The 18,755-nt window shown below is 46.1% G+C and overlaps 1 protein-coding gene across 1 annotated transcript in view; it reads right to left on the bottom strand.

Moving 5' to 3' along the window:
• Positions 1–16,786, bottom strand: part of MNAT1 (MNAT1 component of CDK activating kinase) — a 216,797-nt gene extending 200,011 nt beyond the window's left edge. The window contains exon 1 of the mRNA XM_088473767.1: positions 16,585–16,786. Within this exon, the coding sequence (XP_088329893.1) occupies positions 16,585–16,673 (89 nt within the window). The 5' untranslated portion in view covers positions 16,674–16,786. The remainder of the gene's footprint in view (positions 1–16,584) is intronic.
• Between the last annotated feature and the right edge of the window lie 1,969 nt (positions 16,787–18,755).

Here is an 18,755-nt window from a genome sequence, read left to right as displayed (position 1 = left end):
GCTTGACCTGGATCACAGTAATGTTGGTACCAAGTGATAAGCAGCCCCAGACTATTGGAACATGCCCAACAGGATTCCATAGGGATTGAAAATTGGTACATCTATGTGTAGAACTGCTGCCCTTCTATGTTAAATTGCAGTTGTATAGTGTGATGTGGACCCCTCTGTGGCCTTGGACACCATGGATCACTTTTCTACTGAGCACCCCCAGACCACTGGCCTCTCTATCACCATTCTCACCTGCTTTACCTCCTACCTCGCCAACCGCTCCTTCTCTGTAAGTAAGCTTTGGGCCGGATTCAGCACGGATCGCAAGTCTGCAATCGCACACACACGCTCGCTGCGAAAATATGCAAATGAATGCGATCGCAGTATTATACCAAAACGCCCACCTCTGTATAAAGCCCCCCGCTTCCCATTACATACACCCGTAAGCAAGCGAAAACATTGGTAACATCGGACCCATACGGCACAGTTGTGGTTGAGCTGACCCTGACTCACAAACAGTGAAACTTCCTGTCGCCATCTAGACCTCTGGCTGCGTATGCCATCACAGGGGCTTAATTATGCATGCCCCTGTGACTGCAAGTGATCGCAAATACGTGCTATAGCGCGTATTTAACACTTTATTGAGGACCTGGGACTCACTTTTACAGAAAGGGTGCGTCTTCTGGGACGCGCTCCACTCCGGCCAATCCCTGGCTCCTGAGTCACCTGAGATGCTATGTCAGAAGGCCAATAGGAACCCACCCCGTCTAAGCCTTCAAAATCTGGAGGAAATGTCAACCGCGGCGCTGCCCCCCTCCCATCTTTTGGAGGAGGAGACCCAGTGCACAGGGAGATGCAGAAGGCTGTGCGCTGGGTCTGGTCCGGGGACAGAGTGACAGATGAACCGTTGGCCAGTCTTATTTTTAGCACCTTGGGCCGACCGCTGTTATATGCAGGGGCTGCACTGTGCTGTCTATGTACGGCCAGAAGTACAGAGCAGGCGCGAAGCCCCGCCCCCTCTCTGTGCCGCTCTCTTCTCCCCCTCTCTGTGCAACTCTCTTCTCCCCTGGGTCGGCCATCGCCAGTGTCAGGCTGTCATCCTCAGTATCAGAATAGCCAGTGGGCTCCTGCTGTGAATGAGGATGAGAGTACCGCAGTGCACCTGGGGCCTCATTCAGACCTGCTCGCAAGCAGGTTGAGGGTGGGGCACTGCGCGCACGCGGCGTGTGCAATGCACGTGCGCGAGCTCCGGAGCAAGTGAGAAATTCACTTGCTCCGGGGCTCGCTACAAACGGGGCGGCTGTCGATGTTGATCGACAGCTCACCCCGTTTTGTAGGCGAGTCGGGGGTGGGCTGGCCAAACTGAGGTGTTCCCGAAGGAACGCCTGCCGTTTGAGGGCGGCCCTACTGACATCACGAGTGGGGGGGGGGGGGGGGGGACCATCACCTGGTCGCTTGCAAAAGCTGTGAGTGGTCACCCACAGCTTAGCGAGCGGCCAGGAGGCCAGTTTATAGAAAAAAAAAAAAAAAAAAAGCGTCCGCCCTGATACATAGCGAGCGGCTCTGAATGAGGGCCCTGGCCCCAGCAGTCCCCGGCTTTCTGCCTCTAATCCGTGCCTTCCCTCCACTTCTAATACTAGGTGGCACCAGCCCCTTTTGTCCCTGCCTACTCCTCTTTTCCCCACCTCCTCCTGTATGTGGCTCCCCTCCCCCTCTAATACCCAGAGGCACCCAGTCCTTTCTTCTGTCCATAGCTCCCCTCCTGTCCCCAGCTCCCGTCCACCTCTTCCTGTATGTGTCTCACCCCCCCACCCCCCCCCTTCGGGGTAGCCAGTGGCACTCAGCTCCTGCTCCTGTCCATAACTCCCCTCCACATCTAATACCCAGACCCTTTTTCTGTCCCTGCATACTCCTCTTGTCCTCCTGTATGTGGCTCCCCAACCACAAATAACCGTTGGCACCCAGCCCCTTCTCTTATCCTTAGCTCCCCATCACCGCCTCCTGTATGTGGCTCCCCTCCACATCTATTACCTGGCATCTAGCCCCTTCCCCTGTCCCTGCCTAGTTCCCCTCTAACTCCTCCTGTGACCCCTTCCCCCTCTAATACCCAGTGGCAACCAGCCCCTTCTCCAGTCCATGACTACCCATCCTCCTGTATGTGGCTTCACTCCCCCTCTAATACCTGCTGGCACCCAGCCTACCCCTCCTGTCCCTAGCTCCCCTCAGCGACTTCTCTCTACCTCTAATACACGGTGGTACCCAGCCCCTTTTCCTGTCCCTGCCTACCCCTGTCCCCAGCTCCCCTCCACCTATAATCTCAGACTCTCCAAATCCTCCTGTCACCAGCTCCTGAACCTAACCTCCCCGTACCCACACTCTAAACCTAATCCTCCCCCCCTAGTGCCTAACCCTAACCCCCCCCTCTAGTGTCTAACCCCTAACCCTCCCCCCTCTCCTTACCTTAACCATAACCCTCCCTCCCCGATGCCTGAACCTAACCTCCCTGTACCCACACCCTAAACCTAACCCCCCCTCTAGTCTCTAACCCTCCCCCCTCCCCAATGCCATAGGCCTACAATCTTTTTTTTTTTCCCCATTTGTAAATGCTAATTCCCTAGGTGATAACATGGTTGGAAAGTTATGTTCCTTATATTTTCTGCTGTAGTCTTGTAGCAAAATAAACAAGTAGTAAATAGTTGTGTTATTTATTTTTGAGCTGCATATTTCAGTCTATATGTATCAATTCATTAGAGGACATTAGTAAGAGCTCCCTCATAACCTCCCCTTCAATGCTATACGATCCAGCAGGCAACAAGGACTATTGTTAGTTGTTTAAATTGTTTCAATTGTTGCAGCTCCCAGCAAAAGGGTACAGGTGCCCATCCACTAGACGATTTATGTGAACGATAACGATATCGTTCATAAATCGTTTGCAAATCATTTGAAAAAATGTCTTAAACAATCAGCGATGCGCGTGCCCGCTGGTCGTTTAGACATCAATCATCGTGCAAACAAGCTGGACAATCTGGTTCAGCATGTTTCCAGATGATTGATGGGCCTGCACTGAACGACTGCTCGGTAAGTGTAGGCTCATCACAGACATAGAAACGACAGCACGATTACAATGTCGTACTCGTGCTCTCGTTTCTCCGTCGGCTAGTGAATGGGCACCTTTGCAGACCTAATAAGTGCCACAATGTCAGGCATTTCTCATCTGATAGCCATCAACTGACATAAGGGGGAGAGATATATACGTTACCTCAAATCTGATTGGTTGCTATGGGCAGCTTCCCCACTATTTACGCTGCTTGATACTTGTTCCCCTCTGTCGCTGCCGTTGGGGAAGGGGGGGGGGGGGGGGGGGAGGAAAGAGGTCAGGTTCTCCAGCGGCTGACGGAGCTTTCCTGGCCCCATGGGTCACTTATCCGGGCCGATGCTATTGCAGATTATCCGATACTGTGTCCTTTGACGCAGCTCGGAGAGGTAATGCATACAGAGGACGCAATGCCTCCTGCTGCATTACCATAATTGCAAGGACAGAATTGCAGAGCTGCCTGTGTGCAGCTTTGTAACTCCATCCTGTGCTGCATCAGGTCCTGTGTGTGATTACTTTTATGCTACAGAGGAATTTTAAAATTGGTTATAATCATACAGGGGCAGAAACGTACACAATAAATGTTTGGCAACCATTTAAAAAACAATTGTAGGTTATTAATTTAGTGGCACAAACGTTTAGGGGATACCTCCTTTCACAATCTAGATAGCCAGGAGCCTATACAGAAATATATGTCTTTAAAATAAATAAAAGTATCATATTATATACGTGAATTATGTTTATTGCTTTCCTAAATAAGTCACTAAACCACAACAGTGTAACACACCTCTGCCTAGCACAACCGTGGTGGTGGTGGTCCAAAATGTAACATTTTGCTTTAAGATCAACAGGAATAACAAGATTAATTAAGAAACTCCTTGTGGGTTCCGCTTACACATTTCCATCCAGTGACGTAAGTCTACAAAGCAGCTTTTGCTTCTTTCAGCAGTCTAGTGTCTGCTTCTAAAGCCCGTTCTCTCTGTCTTTGAAGGCTCTGCTGGTTCAGCTGCTAGGCTTTAAAACATCCACTGACTCAAGGGTACAGCAGCTGAACCTGCAAAGTGCTCATACCGCACAGAAGCTAGAGCCTCCAGGAGATGCTGGGGCTGCCTTAGCAGTTTTCATGAGGGACATTACTCTTGGCACCAGCCGGCGAGTGACTCACACGGTGAGGAATTCAGGCTGGATGGGGTAACGCAGGTGTCCTAGTGAAAATGACAGCCAAGGGACCGAAAAATAAAAATACACTATTTGCTACTGACTCACCTAACACAGAATCTAGTCTGGTCTTCTATGAAAAAGGGTCTTGTGATGCATCACACAATTTAAAGTCATTATGTTGAGAAAGACTGTTGGAGATACCCCAGTATACAGATAAGTATATATCTAGAGTAACTGTTCTATGGATGCTAATATATATCCTCTTTGCTGGAAGCTATGTTGGGCTCTAGCATGGCAAAAACAAATTCATCTATTTGAAAGACACTGGACTATTCTACCCAGAATACAGAGAACTCAGGCAACAAACACCAATAAGATCATTTTGTAATCCTTAAATGTACATTGATAAAGGTTCCACATACTTGCTAAACTAAGGAGCGGTTTTAAGTAGAGTGATATTAAAGACTCCAGGGAGACAAATTTAATTAGCCGGGAGACTTACCGCAGGTTTTAGCTCCCCGGTTAAGAGCATTATTCCATTATTTCCCCACAATAAAACCCGCAGATAACTCGCGGTAAGTCCTAGCTCCCAGGTTAAGTGCCTAGAGTAAGTCCGCGGCTAGCCCCTGAAGCACAAGTTAACGCAGCCTTCTGTTTGCACCTCAGGTGGGTAATAGCAGAAATCCTTGATAAGTACACCCTTGGGGCTAGTCGCAGGCTTACAGGGGGTAGTAATTCAATAGCTACAGACACTGAACCCAGGAGCTAAAATGTTGTTGTAATGTTGGGTAAACACTGGCAGATATATCGGCCTTTCAAATGAACGGTCAATATATCGTGTGTGCCTCGGCCAGTGTACAGACGATGTCTGTGAACGATATTGTTCACAGAAATATCGCACTGGCTCTGCAGCACAGCTAATGGCTGATATTTATGCAGATATATGTCACCTCATCGTGCTATGTGTACGGGCAGTCAGCCGACCGATGGATCGGCCGAAGCCGTACTGTCATACTAGTGTGTACCCAGCTTTAGTCCTGTGGCTAATTGAATACCTTCCCAGGATATCAGATAAGCTATGTTATCTAATACTGAGGCACTTTGTTTATGTAATGGCTGCTGGGTAAAGCGGCTAAACCCATTTAAATTTCCTGATTAGGGCACCCAAACCACGGAATTCTCGCACATTTCTGCTCGCCACCTCAGGACAGCAATAAAAACAATTGAATCCCCCCCCACTGAATTTTAATGAATGACTACTGCAGGTGTCACAGAAACACAATCTCATTTCTGAATACAGGGGTACATTTTAGAACACCCTTTTTCAGCTTCCCAAAAAAAAAATGGATATTTATAATAAATTAAGTCCCATCAAGAACAATGTTTTAATAATACCACATACCAATACTATATAATAATTCAATATACATTCTATAATAAATTCACAAGGTCACTGTTGTGATGATGACGCCAATGCTGCATGAATGAAAACTGACTAATTACATTTCGCATAACATCCTGGTACTCACAAAACACCTAAAAGATGCTTAACATAAATAGATTATTATTATTTTTATTTTTTCATTTGCTAAGTAATGCTGCATACACACGGGACGATTTTCCTGAACTATATTAACGATAACGATATCGTTGAACGATATATCGTTAATTTTTAGGCAGTGTACGATCGACCAACGATGCGCGTTCCCACATGGACGATAAAGATATCTTTCATCGTCCATGCATGCAGGCCAACTTGGATGATATTGTCAATTTTCCCTGTTCAGAGATGTGGCAGGATGACTCACTGACAGATATCTTTGAACGATCTTTGAACGATCTATGAACGATATCTTTCAAGTCATTGGTGGTACAGATCGTACTGTGTATATACACCTTAATGGTGCATACACACGGTCAGATTCTTCTTCAGATCTGAACAATAACTATTTAAAAAATCGTTCAATCGTTCATATCTGAAGGAAAATCTGACATATCTGACATGTCTGAACGATGCGCGTTCCCGATGGTCAGATAACGATATCTGACATCTGATGTGTTTGCAGTCAGATTTGGATGATTCCATTAATTTTAATGCAGTCAAAAATCGTTCATAGTTCAAATCGTAATGCATTATTATTATTATTATTATTATTATTATTATTAATAAACAAAGAAAGTGGAAGCAAATAGCAAACAAAAATAAAGGGGATAGTAAATAGGGGTAACAAGAATGAAACAGGCCACCTACATTTAGATGACTTTTACCTATTGCCGTGAAAATGTCCCCTTCTACTAAACACACAGTTTATTTTCCAAGCATACAATTAACTAGAGCTGCCGACGCTATGCAGTCACATTGTCAACATTCATTGGGGGAAATTCAATTGTTTTTTTGGGTGCGCACCGTCCTGAGGTGGTGAGCATAAATCCGCCAAAAGTGGGACAATTAGGCATGGGCGCGCTACTCAGTACTTTAGACTAGCTTAGTTGCTTCATGTGTCTAAACCCGGTGCATTTAAGAGCAACAAGCATGATAACCGCGGCACTCGTGCCCGATCGGAACGACAATTGAATATCTCCGTTGTGCTCTCATCACTAATGGCTGCCCAAACAACAACTGAATTCCCCCCATAATGTTGACAGTTATTACGTCGACATAATTTAAATATCAGGATTAAACTGTCCGCATCTAACATGTCGACATCTGGAAAATCTAACATGTCGACATAGTGAAAATGTTAAAATGGATTGTCAACATTCTAACCAGGTCGACATAATATGTCGAACCCCTGCTGATTGTCCTCGCTCTATGCCCTGGATTCAAGTCATTCCAGAAAGCAGTGTTCCTTCTTTTGGATGGGGCGGGAGGGATTCATTTCGAGGTGAGTATTGGGATTGCACCTCACATGACTTCTTCGCAAATCAAAAACAAACAAACAATGTATCTAATAGAAAGATATGTACAAACCAAATGAGTCATCTGAAGATAGTAAACTGACTTAGGGCCTGATTCAGAGCCTCTCGTTAGCGGCTGCTCGTTCAATCCGAGCGATGCTTGCACAACTGCGCATGCGTACGGATTGTAATACGCATGCGCGAACCAGTCAGTGCGGCCAGAAATCGTTTGTTCGCAATATAGCGAATGCCTGCTATTTTGAGTGACAGGAGAAGCCGTATGTGGGTGGTAACAGGGGAAGGTGCTTGAAAACGGGGAGTGGAGATCAGAACGCAGGCGTGCTTAAAGGTCAAAACGGGCGTTTTATGGGTGTGCATAATTAATACAGCAGCGTCATTGACCACGTCACTGGGTTATTTTATAGTCAGAACTGCTCGCAAGATTGCGGTAGGAAAAATCAACCACAAGCACTGCGAGCAGTTCATACGCCTTTCGATGTACTCGATTAATCAAATAAATAGCGGACATGACGTATGATGCGAGCGGCCAGATGGCGTTTTGTACAAAAAAACGACCGCAAGTTTTGTTCGCTCGTTCAGACATAGAGGCGTGAACAGACCGCAAAGAGCGAACGGTTCAATTGAATAGCCACCCCTTTTTTCAGAACGAACGACCGCAAATAGCGACCGGCTCTGAATCAGGCCCTTAATACAAACACACCTCAAACATGCAGGCGGCCAATCTCCCTGCTCCTCCTTGCCATGGTTGAAACTTCTCTTCACATTAAAGGGTTAAAAGGGTAAAACCACATTTAGCTCTTTTCTTCTGCCGAAATGAAGAGCTAGAATATTGCTAGGCATCCGATACACTTCCAGGGCTGCGCTGGGTTGTCCTCTAACTCAATCTCTGAAGTGAAATTAATCCCTATAACCAACTATGATGACACCTATGTGAATAGATCAGTGGGCCTTGTAAAACCGCGTTACACACTATAACATGCAATTATGACAATGCAAGAAGATGTTGGCAGCGAAGGTTTGAAGGGCCGTCTGTTGCCCATCACTGGGCAACAAATTACTGACAGAAGGACATTAAAAAAAATAAATATTGGTTCAAAAGAATTGGCTTCTACAGTTTTGTAAAAAAAAAAAGATCTAATTTGTAGTTTTGTTTTCCACCTGTTTCTATAAATGTTCCCTAATGTCTATTCATCAAAATACATTTGCTCGGGCGAGAGCAGCAATTGTATCACCACCATTGGAAATTTCAAGATTTAAGAAATAGAAACTTTTTTTTTTTTTTTTAATTTGCAAAAAATTAAAACCTTCCATGCCGCATTTCTGCTATCTGCACTGTGATGTTAGTAAATTGTATTTCCAGATATCCATTTTGTTCCTTTAAGACAGGGGTGGGGAACCCTTTATCTGCCGAGGACCATTTTGATATATATAACATTATTTGTCGGAGTTGTGCAGGTCACGCCCCCTCCATGTGACGTCACAAAGGGGCGGTGCCACAATCGCCGGTGATTACAGCAATGCCCAGAGCATCCGGATGCTCCGGGGAGCTGTAATAGCAGCAGTGTGACTGTCTGAAGCGCCCTAAGGACGCTCCAGGCGGCACTGCTGCATAGATTCTTAGTGTTCACTAGCTCCGGCGGCAGGCAGGGCGCCGGAGTTAGAGAGGGCAACCTTGTGCGCCCGAAAAGGGGGCATGGTCATGAAAAGGGGGTGTGTCTATAAGACGCGTCCCCTTTTCGTCATACTTGGGGGTGTGCCCGGCGCTTACGGACATGCCGGGCAGCCCCCAAGCGCTGCAGAAAGGGAGAATAGATGCCGGGCGCATACACCCGGCGTCTATTCTCCGGCGGTGGCCGGGTCACCGCATGTTTCTCCACCCGCGGGACACTGCGTCCCGCGGGTGAGAACAGCACCCGCAGGCTGTGAGGGCAGGGCGCTTTTTGCCCTCCTCCTGGAGGGAAGGGTGCTTTTTGCCCTCCAGAAGGAGGGCAAGGTGCCGCGCCCCGCTAAAACAGCCTAGCGGCAACGCTAGATTCTGGCTGCAGGGTGCCATTCTAGGCACCCTGCTAGATAGATGAGGCTAGCAGAAAAAAGCTCAGAGGGCCAGACCAATGATTCCGAGGGCCTTATACCGCACCGGGCCTGAGGTTCCCCATCCCTGCTTTAAGACATTAATGTAACCTAGTTATAGAGAGGGCAAAGAAATACACACCCCGGAAGGGGATGCGGGAGGAAAGCATCTGCAATGTTTTCTTGTGGTTTAATTGCCATCTGCGAGAAAAGTCTACAATTTTTACCCAACACTAAGGGCAGAATTCAATTGTTTTGCCCCCCTATGTGTCCGACAGGAGCTATTCAATTGTTGCTCCTGTCGGGCACGATCAGCTGCCGGCGCACCATTTCAGCTCGCACCCCCAGGAGGCTGCGAACTGAAATGGGCGAAATGTAACCTGTTTAGGCGCCCAAATGGCACTTTTCGCCATCTCGCCCAGCACTTTGGTCGGTGGTAGCCGTTTTACGTGGCTAAACCAGACCTCTATGGTCGCGATCAGCGCGATAACAGGCATCAATTGAACAGCGTCCCGCGATCCCCTGTCACTTTAGAAGGGAGATCAGGCGCGCTAAAACAATTAAATACCGTCCTAATGGGGAGATTAATTTTTTTTGCACCTCCTGAAGCTCCAGTCTAAACTGCATGGTAGCTATTCAGTTGTTTTCCCGCGAGCAGCCCCAAGGCTGCACTTATTGCGGGTTTCTGCTTGCACCCTCCTGAGTAGGGATGAGCAGGTTCGGATTTACTCGGTTCTTATCACCACTTTACCACAAGTTCAGATTTTTTTTATTGGCTATCCAAAACACGTGACAGCTGATAGCCAATAAAATGCCGTTTTGAGAACCGAGTAAATCCGAACCCGCTCATCCCTGCTCCTGAGGTGCGAACAGACGTCAGAGTAAAGTATGGCTTAGTGGCTGGTAGAGAATGTCGGGCGCACTGTAACTGCAGCATACCTAGCACTCAGAACGGGAGAAGCTGCTTAACTCAGTTACTCTGGTGCACTCTGACGAGAGAAAGGGGCTGGTCGCGCATACAATTGGATAGCTTCTGTGCAGTTTAGTGTTTACCACAATTTGTTCAGAACACATCACCAGTATTTAGCTGATATGAGGAGTCTCGTATTAAGTGAATACGAGAGGAGACATCGCCAGATGAGTTTTAAAGAAAGTTAAACAAACATTTAAGTGAAATTGCAGACAGATGAATATTCGATTCTATATTTATATAGCGCAGGCACATTGCACAGCGCTTTACAGAAAATATTTGCCCATTCACATCAGTCCCTACCCCAGTGGAGCTTACACTCTATATTCCCTGCCGCATGCTCACACACATACACACTAGGGTTATTTTTTGTCGCCAGGCAAATAAACTACCAGTATATTTTTGGATTATGGCAGTGGTTCCCAAACTGTGCGCCGCGGCACCCTGGGGTGCCTCAGGTTGGTGGTCCAGCACCAAATCAAATTATTTATCGTCAAAGTATTGTAAGTATGTGGGGACACAGAAGCACAAACCTGTCCTCCACCATAACTGACCCTGAGAATGACAGGATGACAGGTCAGCACAATTTACTTCACTTTACTACATTTTCTTCTGAATTGCTCAATAAACTTTTGGCCTAGGGGTGCCGTGAAAACAATGTGGATACTCTAGGGCACCGTGATTCAAAAAAGTTTGGGAACCACTGGATTATGGGATGAAACCGGAGCACACGGAGGAAACCCATACAAGCACAGGGAGAGTATACAAACTCCACATAGTTAGGTCTGTGGTGGGAATCAAACCCAAGCCCTCAGTATTGCGAGGCAGTAATTATCACCATTACACCAACTCTATGAACCCTTTTTGCATTTATTACTACATTGTTTAATCTCTCTGCCTTCCAGTCGTACTTCCCAACCATGCCTTAATATTACACTGCGTTGTTCATTTCAGTAGTTCTAGGATATGACACAGCTCTACTGCAGCACTGGCTTATATCATAGCACAAAGAAGGTAAACACATCTACTGTGATGATGTAATGAAGTTTAAAGGCACTGAAGGAAGCTACAGAGATAAGCAATACACTGAACAAAGGGCCTGATTCAGACCCACTCGCGAGCGGCTGTACGCTCGCAAGTGGGTCGATGGTCTGCACTGAGCATGCGCACGACGGAGGGAGCTCCGTCGTGCGCATGCGCCAGACACGACGAGCGAAGGACTTTCCTTCGCTCGTTGTGTCCGATCAAAGGGGGCGTGCTGTCAATGTTGATTGACAGCACGCCCCCTTTGGTGGGCGTGCCGGGGGCGTGCCTCCCTGACGGGGGCGTTCCCACGGGAACGCCTCCCGTCAGAAGCCGGCCCACTGACATCACTAGTGATGTCAGTGGGAGTGATTTTGGCTCTGATAGAGCCAAAATCACTCCGGAGCTTGCGGTTGAAAACCTCAACCGCAGGCTCCGGCTCGCAATTTCGATGGTCGCGATGGTCACGACCATCGCGGCCATCAAAATGCACGCTCGTATAGCCTGTGGGTGGTGACCCACAGCTATACGAGCGTCCAGGAGGACGCTCCATGAAAAAGGAGCCCGGCCCTCATGCAGAGCGTGCGCTCTGCTCAGAGCGTACGGCTCTGAATGAGGGCCAAAGTCTTTGAAACCATAATAGCACTGTAACATTGTTTAGCTAAGGCTGGGTACACACTAGACCAGGCCTGGCCAACCTGTGGACCTCAGCTGTTGTGAAACTACAAGTCCCAGCATGCCCTGCTACAGTTTTTCTATTAGGGAATGCTAAAACTGTTGCAGGGCATGCTGGGACTTGTAGTTTCACAACAGCTGGACAGCCACAGGTAGGCGAGGCCTGCACTAGACGATGTGTACACAGCCCGACATCTTCAGCGACGAGACTCGGCGGGGGAGCCGGCGTCGGCAAGTGCATACACACTTGCCGATGCAGGCAACGATGGAGCACACTCCGATTTGCCAGATCGGTAAGAGAACAGATACAGCCTATAAACATCAGGCCCAATCGCAGAGCGATTATTGGCAAACTGTGCATGCGTCTAGCCGGATGGTGCAGGCGTCAAGGTACATTAGCGTATTTGCTCACAGCATCTATTTACTTGCATTGTGATTGACAGATAGGGAGCGTTTAGGGGGGGTAATGGGGAGTGGCGGCAAAGAACACAGATGTGTCGCAGCTGCGATGGCATTAGCGTACATCTCGGAATCTCGGAATCCGGCACATGGCCAACAGCATTTGCAGAGCTTTCACAATTGTGTGTGATCCAAACTTAGCACAAATGAAGTTAGTTGACACTAATCAGCTCTTAGAAGTGAAAGCACTAATTCCATAGGAGGCGACATGTCCTATGGCAGGATAAGGTTGTTTTCCAGTTAAGTATGCCCTTACAGTAATCTCACATTCCATATACACATTCCATATATACAGATGTGTCCTCATACATCTAGCCTCAACATGCCACACAGCGTGACTTACCTGGCGTAAGTGAGCCGCCAGGTGCCGCACTACCCTGCTAGCACTGGGCGTCTTTTTTTTACGACAATTCGTCTGTAGCAATGTGATGCAATTAGGACGCACCAGCAGACTGTGCTGAGTAATGTGATATGTGACGCTTGTATCTCTGTGTGCACCTGAGTCTGTATATGAACCACAATGGAACTTGGAATTAAAAAAGCTGCGGACACTACATCGTAGCACTTTGTATACAGATTCAGAAAAATCACTTACACACATATACAAAAGTGTTGCATATCACATTAATCAGCACAGTCTGCTGGTGCGTCCTAGTTGCATCACATTTTGACTTAGACGCACATTTGGCAAAAAAAATGCTCGGTGCTAGTACAGTCTCACAGGACCTGGCACCCCAGGAGGGGCTTATTAGCGTGACTGCAGCAAAGATGTATGAGGACACGTCTGTAATCTATTTGTGCACAGAGGTTTATGTTTTATTGTTCTGTTCAAACCCCACTATTTAAAAACTATTTAAAAACTGAAGATGTTTATTAAAAAATATCAGTATGAACTATCCCTTCTCTCAACTGCTACAGTGCTAATATCTGTGGTAATGGCAAGTATTTCATCATACACGGTCAGTTTTACGTTTATGAAGCCAAAATGATACTGAACTGCTAGCCGTGAGTGAGGGGAGGGAACTGAAATAAATAGCATAACCATAGTGCGCTCCACTAAGTCCAGGAACCCACTGGTGTCTAAATAGGATCCGGTCAGAATGTTGACAGTACATTTTTGTGTTACTTTTAGGCTAAAATATGCAATAAACTGTATGTCGACATTATGGCATCGACATGTTAAATGTCAAACTAATGTTCATGTGGACATTCTGACTGACGACACACGGAATGTCGACTTTTCATACCACACCCGTTTATTCAACAGGAATTCAAATGTATGCCATCATCATTGCCTGTCAAATGGAAGCCGTTAGACGGGATGCAGTCAGGAAGCCGACAGTCGCAATATCGACCGCCGGCTTCCCGACTGTCAAATCACAGCAAGGTACTAATGACAGGCGTCGAAATCCCGATGCCTGTAATTAGACCTACGCCGGGAGCCCGACACCCGGCTTACCGATCGAAGGTAAGCCGGGCGCAGACAGCTGCAGGGGTGAGGTTAGGGGCTCCCGGGGGGGACTTAGGATAGGCAGCCCCCCCGGGACGGTTAGGCTAGGGGAAGGGGGGGTTAGGACAAGGCACCCCCGGGGGGGAGGTTAGGGTTAGGCACCCCCCCCCGGGAGACTTAGGTTTAGGCTGCGGGGAAGTGGGGGGTTAGGTTTAGGCACTTAGAGGGGGGTTAGGCACCCCTAGAGGAGGGTTAGGGGATAGAATAGGGTTAGTTGTACTTACCATTTGGTGGTAAAAAGCCTTATTGGGCGGAACTGTATTCCATAGGTGGCCATGTGAAAAGCCTTGGAGGCAGTATAAGATGTGGTTATTAGCAGTAGGAAGTTGAGGCTTCAGAAAGTGGAAACTGTGGGAGATGAGAGTAATTGTGTAGGGTGTAAGTGGTCCTACACTACAGGAACCTGCAATAGGTCTCGAGAGCCTGATTGCACTTACCAGGTGAAACATCTAACAGATAATATACTTTTTTTATATCGCTATCCTGTCATGCGGTGTTGCAGAATATGAGCACTAGCATTACTTGCACCATAGCAGAGACATGACAAAAATCTGAGCTAACAACCTGCTTAAGCCAGCTCCTGGATACATCATCAAATATGAATTATTTATGGTTCCTGGAAATTGTAGTACAGCCAAGCATATGATGTGCTTTGTCGGATCATGCTATGAAAATGGAAGAGCTGTCTCAATGTAAAGCGATGATACAAGGTAATTATAGTCACTTCAATGTCTACACAGTGGTCCTTATTTACAAGGTGCATGAACACTGCACCGCTCTGCGCACTGATGGACCGGCTTCATACTTCAAGAACAACCATCACTCCGACCGGTCTAAACTTCTGTTCGCCCGCAATCATCTTGTAATCTTGTAATTAATATTAGAGAGGGATAAAAATTAAAGGTCCAGGTTACCAGTTGAACAACGAAGACTTAAAGGAAACATGTCATCTATTAAAATGCAGGAACTCTGCTAAACAGTCATCCGACATTCTGCTTTATACTCATCACAGCTAGTTTGCATTGTTTGGTTTTCCTGACCCATGAGCACTCACGAGGTGGGAGAGCTGTGATGTAAGAAAGCAGGTGACAGTTTTCATTAGAGTATTTGACATAACCTAATATAACCTCAAAAATTTAAATTTGTTACTGATGGGGTGAAACATGCAATCGTACTTTAACTTGGATTTCAGAATAAAATCATAAATTGCTCATTGTACACTGGTTTATTGCAGCAACATGTGAACCTTGCACTATTGTTGTCTACTGTATATATGCAGCCACACTGTCGACATTCAGAACGTCAACATGGTCTGAATGTCACGGAATGTTGACAGCTACTTTTGGGTTAAGGTTAGATTATGGTTAGGCTTAGGTTAACAATGAAAATCCTACTGTTGTACATACTTAACATGTCAACATCCCATATACATGCCCTGAATGTAGAAATATGACCACAAGTATATAAAGTGTTACGAAAAACATATACAACATGCACAAACTGTGTGTAAATAGGTACATGAATATACAGTATGGATTGCAACAAAGCAGTGGTTCTCAAACTCGGTCCTCAGGACCCCACACAAGTCACGTTTTGCAGGAGCACAGGTGTAATCATTACTCATTGACACATTTTAAAAGATCCACATGTAGAGATAATTATTTCACTTGTGATTTTGTGAGAAGATCTGGAAAACATGCACTGTTTCGGGTCCTGAGGACTGAGTTTGAGAACCTGTGCAATAAAGTCATACCATATACATAAGCTGTGTGTACATACATACATGGATTGTAATAAAATCATATTACATACACAAAATTTGTGTTCCTATATAGATAGGCTTACCATATTATTTCTTTAAACCAGGACACGTGTTCTGTGGACGACTAAAACTAGGTGAAATGCAGGCTCAAGTCAGCCAGCCACAGAACCTGTGTAATTCATGATTGTCCTGTATTAAAGGCAAAGTATGGTAAGCCTATATATGTGACTTTGAAGCCAGCGAGAAAGGCTAAGAGCAACATGCTGAACAGAAACAGAAATCATGAACTTTACATATGTAAAAAAACACTCCAACACAGCCACTATTGAGTCGAAGCTCGCCCTGCAAGTCAGTGCGGTTATATGCCATCTTTCTTCACAGCCCCATAGATTGCGGTTATATCCCCTTTCAGCTACAGGACCCTGATGTCATCAGTTACTATCCACGTGATCATAGAGTGGGAACAGTAACCTGTGGCGAGCAGAGCGAGCCACCATGTCCGAAGCGTGGCGAGCGAATCAAACCCACGAGGGTACAAATTTCTACTATTGGTGGCCAGATACTACAGTGAGGACAAAATAACAGCACTGTCAGGGCATGGAACCGCACTTCTGCCCTCACTCGACGTCAAGTCCTGAAGGGGAACTAGGATCAACCCAGCCCCATAGGGCAGCATACCTAAATCTATGAGTCCGAGGCGTGATCGGGGTGCGAGATGAGGTTCCATCGTGGCTAATTAAATTGACCCCCTATGAGTCTAATTTATTTTGTACTCAGTATCTACGCTATGATTGCCTCTCAAGCAGTGTGGAACTACAAGTCCCAGAATGTCCTGCCTAGACAGGTACTTCTGCAACACCTGGAAAGCCACAAAGGTGACCAGCTATAGAGACATCATGGAGTGACTGCAGGACACACACAGGTAGTAGACTGACAATACGGGCCAGACTTACAGAGTGTGCCCACACACGTTCACCATCAGCTTCAGGGACGGGTTGCGGTATTTCGTGGTCTTACACCGCGGACAGCCCAGATCATCCATGTCTGCTTCAGCCTCTGCCGGCGTGGTACGCTGCAAACACCGTACCCCACAGGAACAGCACTCAGGCACATTGGTTCCGCCTCCCCTCAAAGTCTCTGCACAGCCCGTGCACATAAGACACAGAATGACAGTGACACTTCCCCAGGTCCTGCTATTAGCCAGGGCTGTACTCATTGCTCTCCGAATACTTCACTTTGAATCAAACTTATGTATTTTACAAATCACAACAAGTACCAATATGATCTATACTAGAATGTTAGAATGAGGAACAAAATGGTGACTGTTTCTGTTTTTTTGTATAAATTTATACATACACAAAAACATTATTCTGTGGTGGGGGGTAAATACATTTTTTGTTCACTTATAATTTAACTGTTTATTAATCTAGAGATAGATAAACAGAATTAATGCACAGAAATATAGGTATATATATATATCACCCTGTCACTAAGCAAGCTAATCGCCTGCAGAGTAAACAAAAAAAAGTCACTCATGTTTAGATGAATCCACAGGTTTATTCACAAGGCATGTAAACAGACATACCACATAGCTATCAGTGCCACTGATCTGTCTCAAAATCATGTTACATACATCTAAAAAACATATCCAAAATTTGACCATATCTCACACAAGACACTGCAAAATCTCTAATCCATGCACTCATTATTTCCCGCATTGACTATTGCAATAGTCTCCTTACTGGCCTTCCCAAAAACAGGCTATCGCCATTACAATCCATTATGAATGCAGCTGCGAGGCTTATCTTCCTTGCCAAACGTTCATCGTCTACTGCACCACTCTGTCAGTCCCTCCATTGGCTGCCGGTTTTCTACCGTATTCAATATAAAATACTTTTACTTACACATAAGGCTATTAACCAAAGCACACCAACATACATCTCTTCACTCATTTCAAAATATCTCCCAACCCGACCTCTCCGCTCAGCACAAGATTTGCGTCTCTCATCCCCACTCATTACTTGCTCCCACTCACGGTTACAGGACTTTTTTCGGGCTGCACCCACTCTATGGAATGCCTTACCACGCACAATAAGACTTTTCAATCCTTCAAGCGTTCCATGAAAACTCACCTCTTCATACAAGCTTATCAGATTCCAGAACCGCCCACATAACCTTCGTAGCTTCCATATCTAATTACATCCCCTTTCACAGTCCACACATAACCTCACACATTGTCTTTCTTTCACATCCTCCTGATATTTGTCCAACATTCCTGTGTGACTGGATCATGCAGCCCACCAAGAACCTCTCCATTCTGGCTGGACCGAAATGCAATATATAGCACCTATCCTTGTGTATCAATGCCTATTACCCTCTAGATTGTAAGCTTACGAGCAGGGCCTTCCTACCTATATATCTGTGTGTTACTACCCAGTTTTGTTCTATTTATGTTTCCAATTGTAAAGCGCAATGGAATATGCTGCGCTATATAAAAAACTGTTAATAAACACAAAATGGCGTCGCCAGATATTAATTTAAGATTTGGTCTCAGCCAATCATCCGGCTTCGACAGTCCACCCATTGATAGCAACCAAAACGCTATCACACTCTAGGTGTCATGGATCGGGTAATTGGGATTGGTGAACCCGAACTGGGTTGATGAACAAAGACACCTCGACCAGTGGGTAGTTGGAATTTAGATGGTTTAATGTAATTCTTGGTCATACAGCTGATTGAAGACTTTAATATGCGATGTAGAATAATGTCCTCTATGCAGAGATGCGCAACAAAAGATACTGAATAAAACTATAACACAAAAGTCTCTGGAGTACACGAAGTAATGTGTCGACAAGAACTGTAGAATAGACGAGGAATATTAAAACTTGAAATAGAGTCCGGGCTGAAGTTTATTGAATAGGAATTGGATACTTGAATGTGACTCCTGGGTGAAGTATGCTGGATTGCAGTGAGAACTTGAGTCTGACTCCGGGATGGAGTATGCTGGATTGGAGAGAACACTTGAATAGGACTCCGGGATGGAGTATGCTGGATTGGGTGAGCACTTTGAATAGGACTTCGGGATGGAGTGTGCTGGATTGGGTGAGCACTTTGAATAGGACTA

The sequence above is a fragment of the Taudactylus pleione genome, unplaced genomic scaffold, assembly GCF_031769625.1.
Source record: "Taudactylus pleione unplaced genomic scaffold, aTauple2 ptg000139l, whole genome shotgun sequence".
Lineage (NCBI taxonomy): Eukaryota > Metazoa > Chordata > Amphibia > Anura > Myobatrachidae > Taudactylus > Taudactylus pleione.
This window is presented reverse-complemented; position numbering and strand designations above follow the sequence as displayed.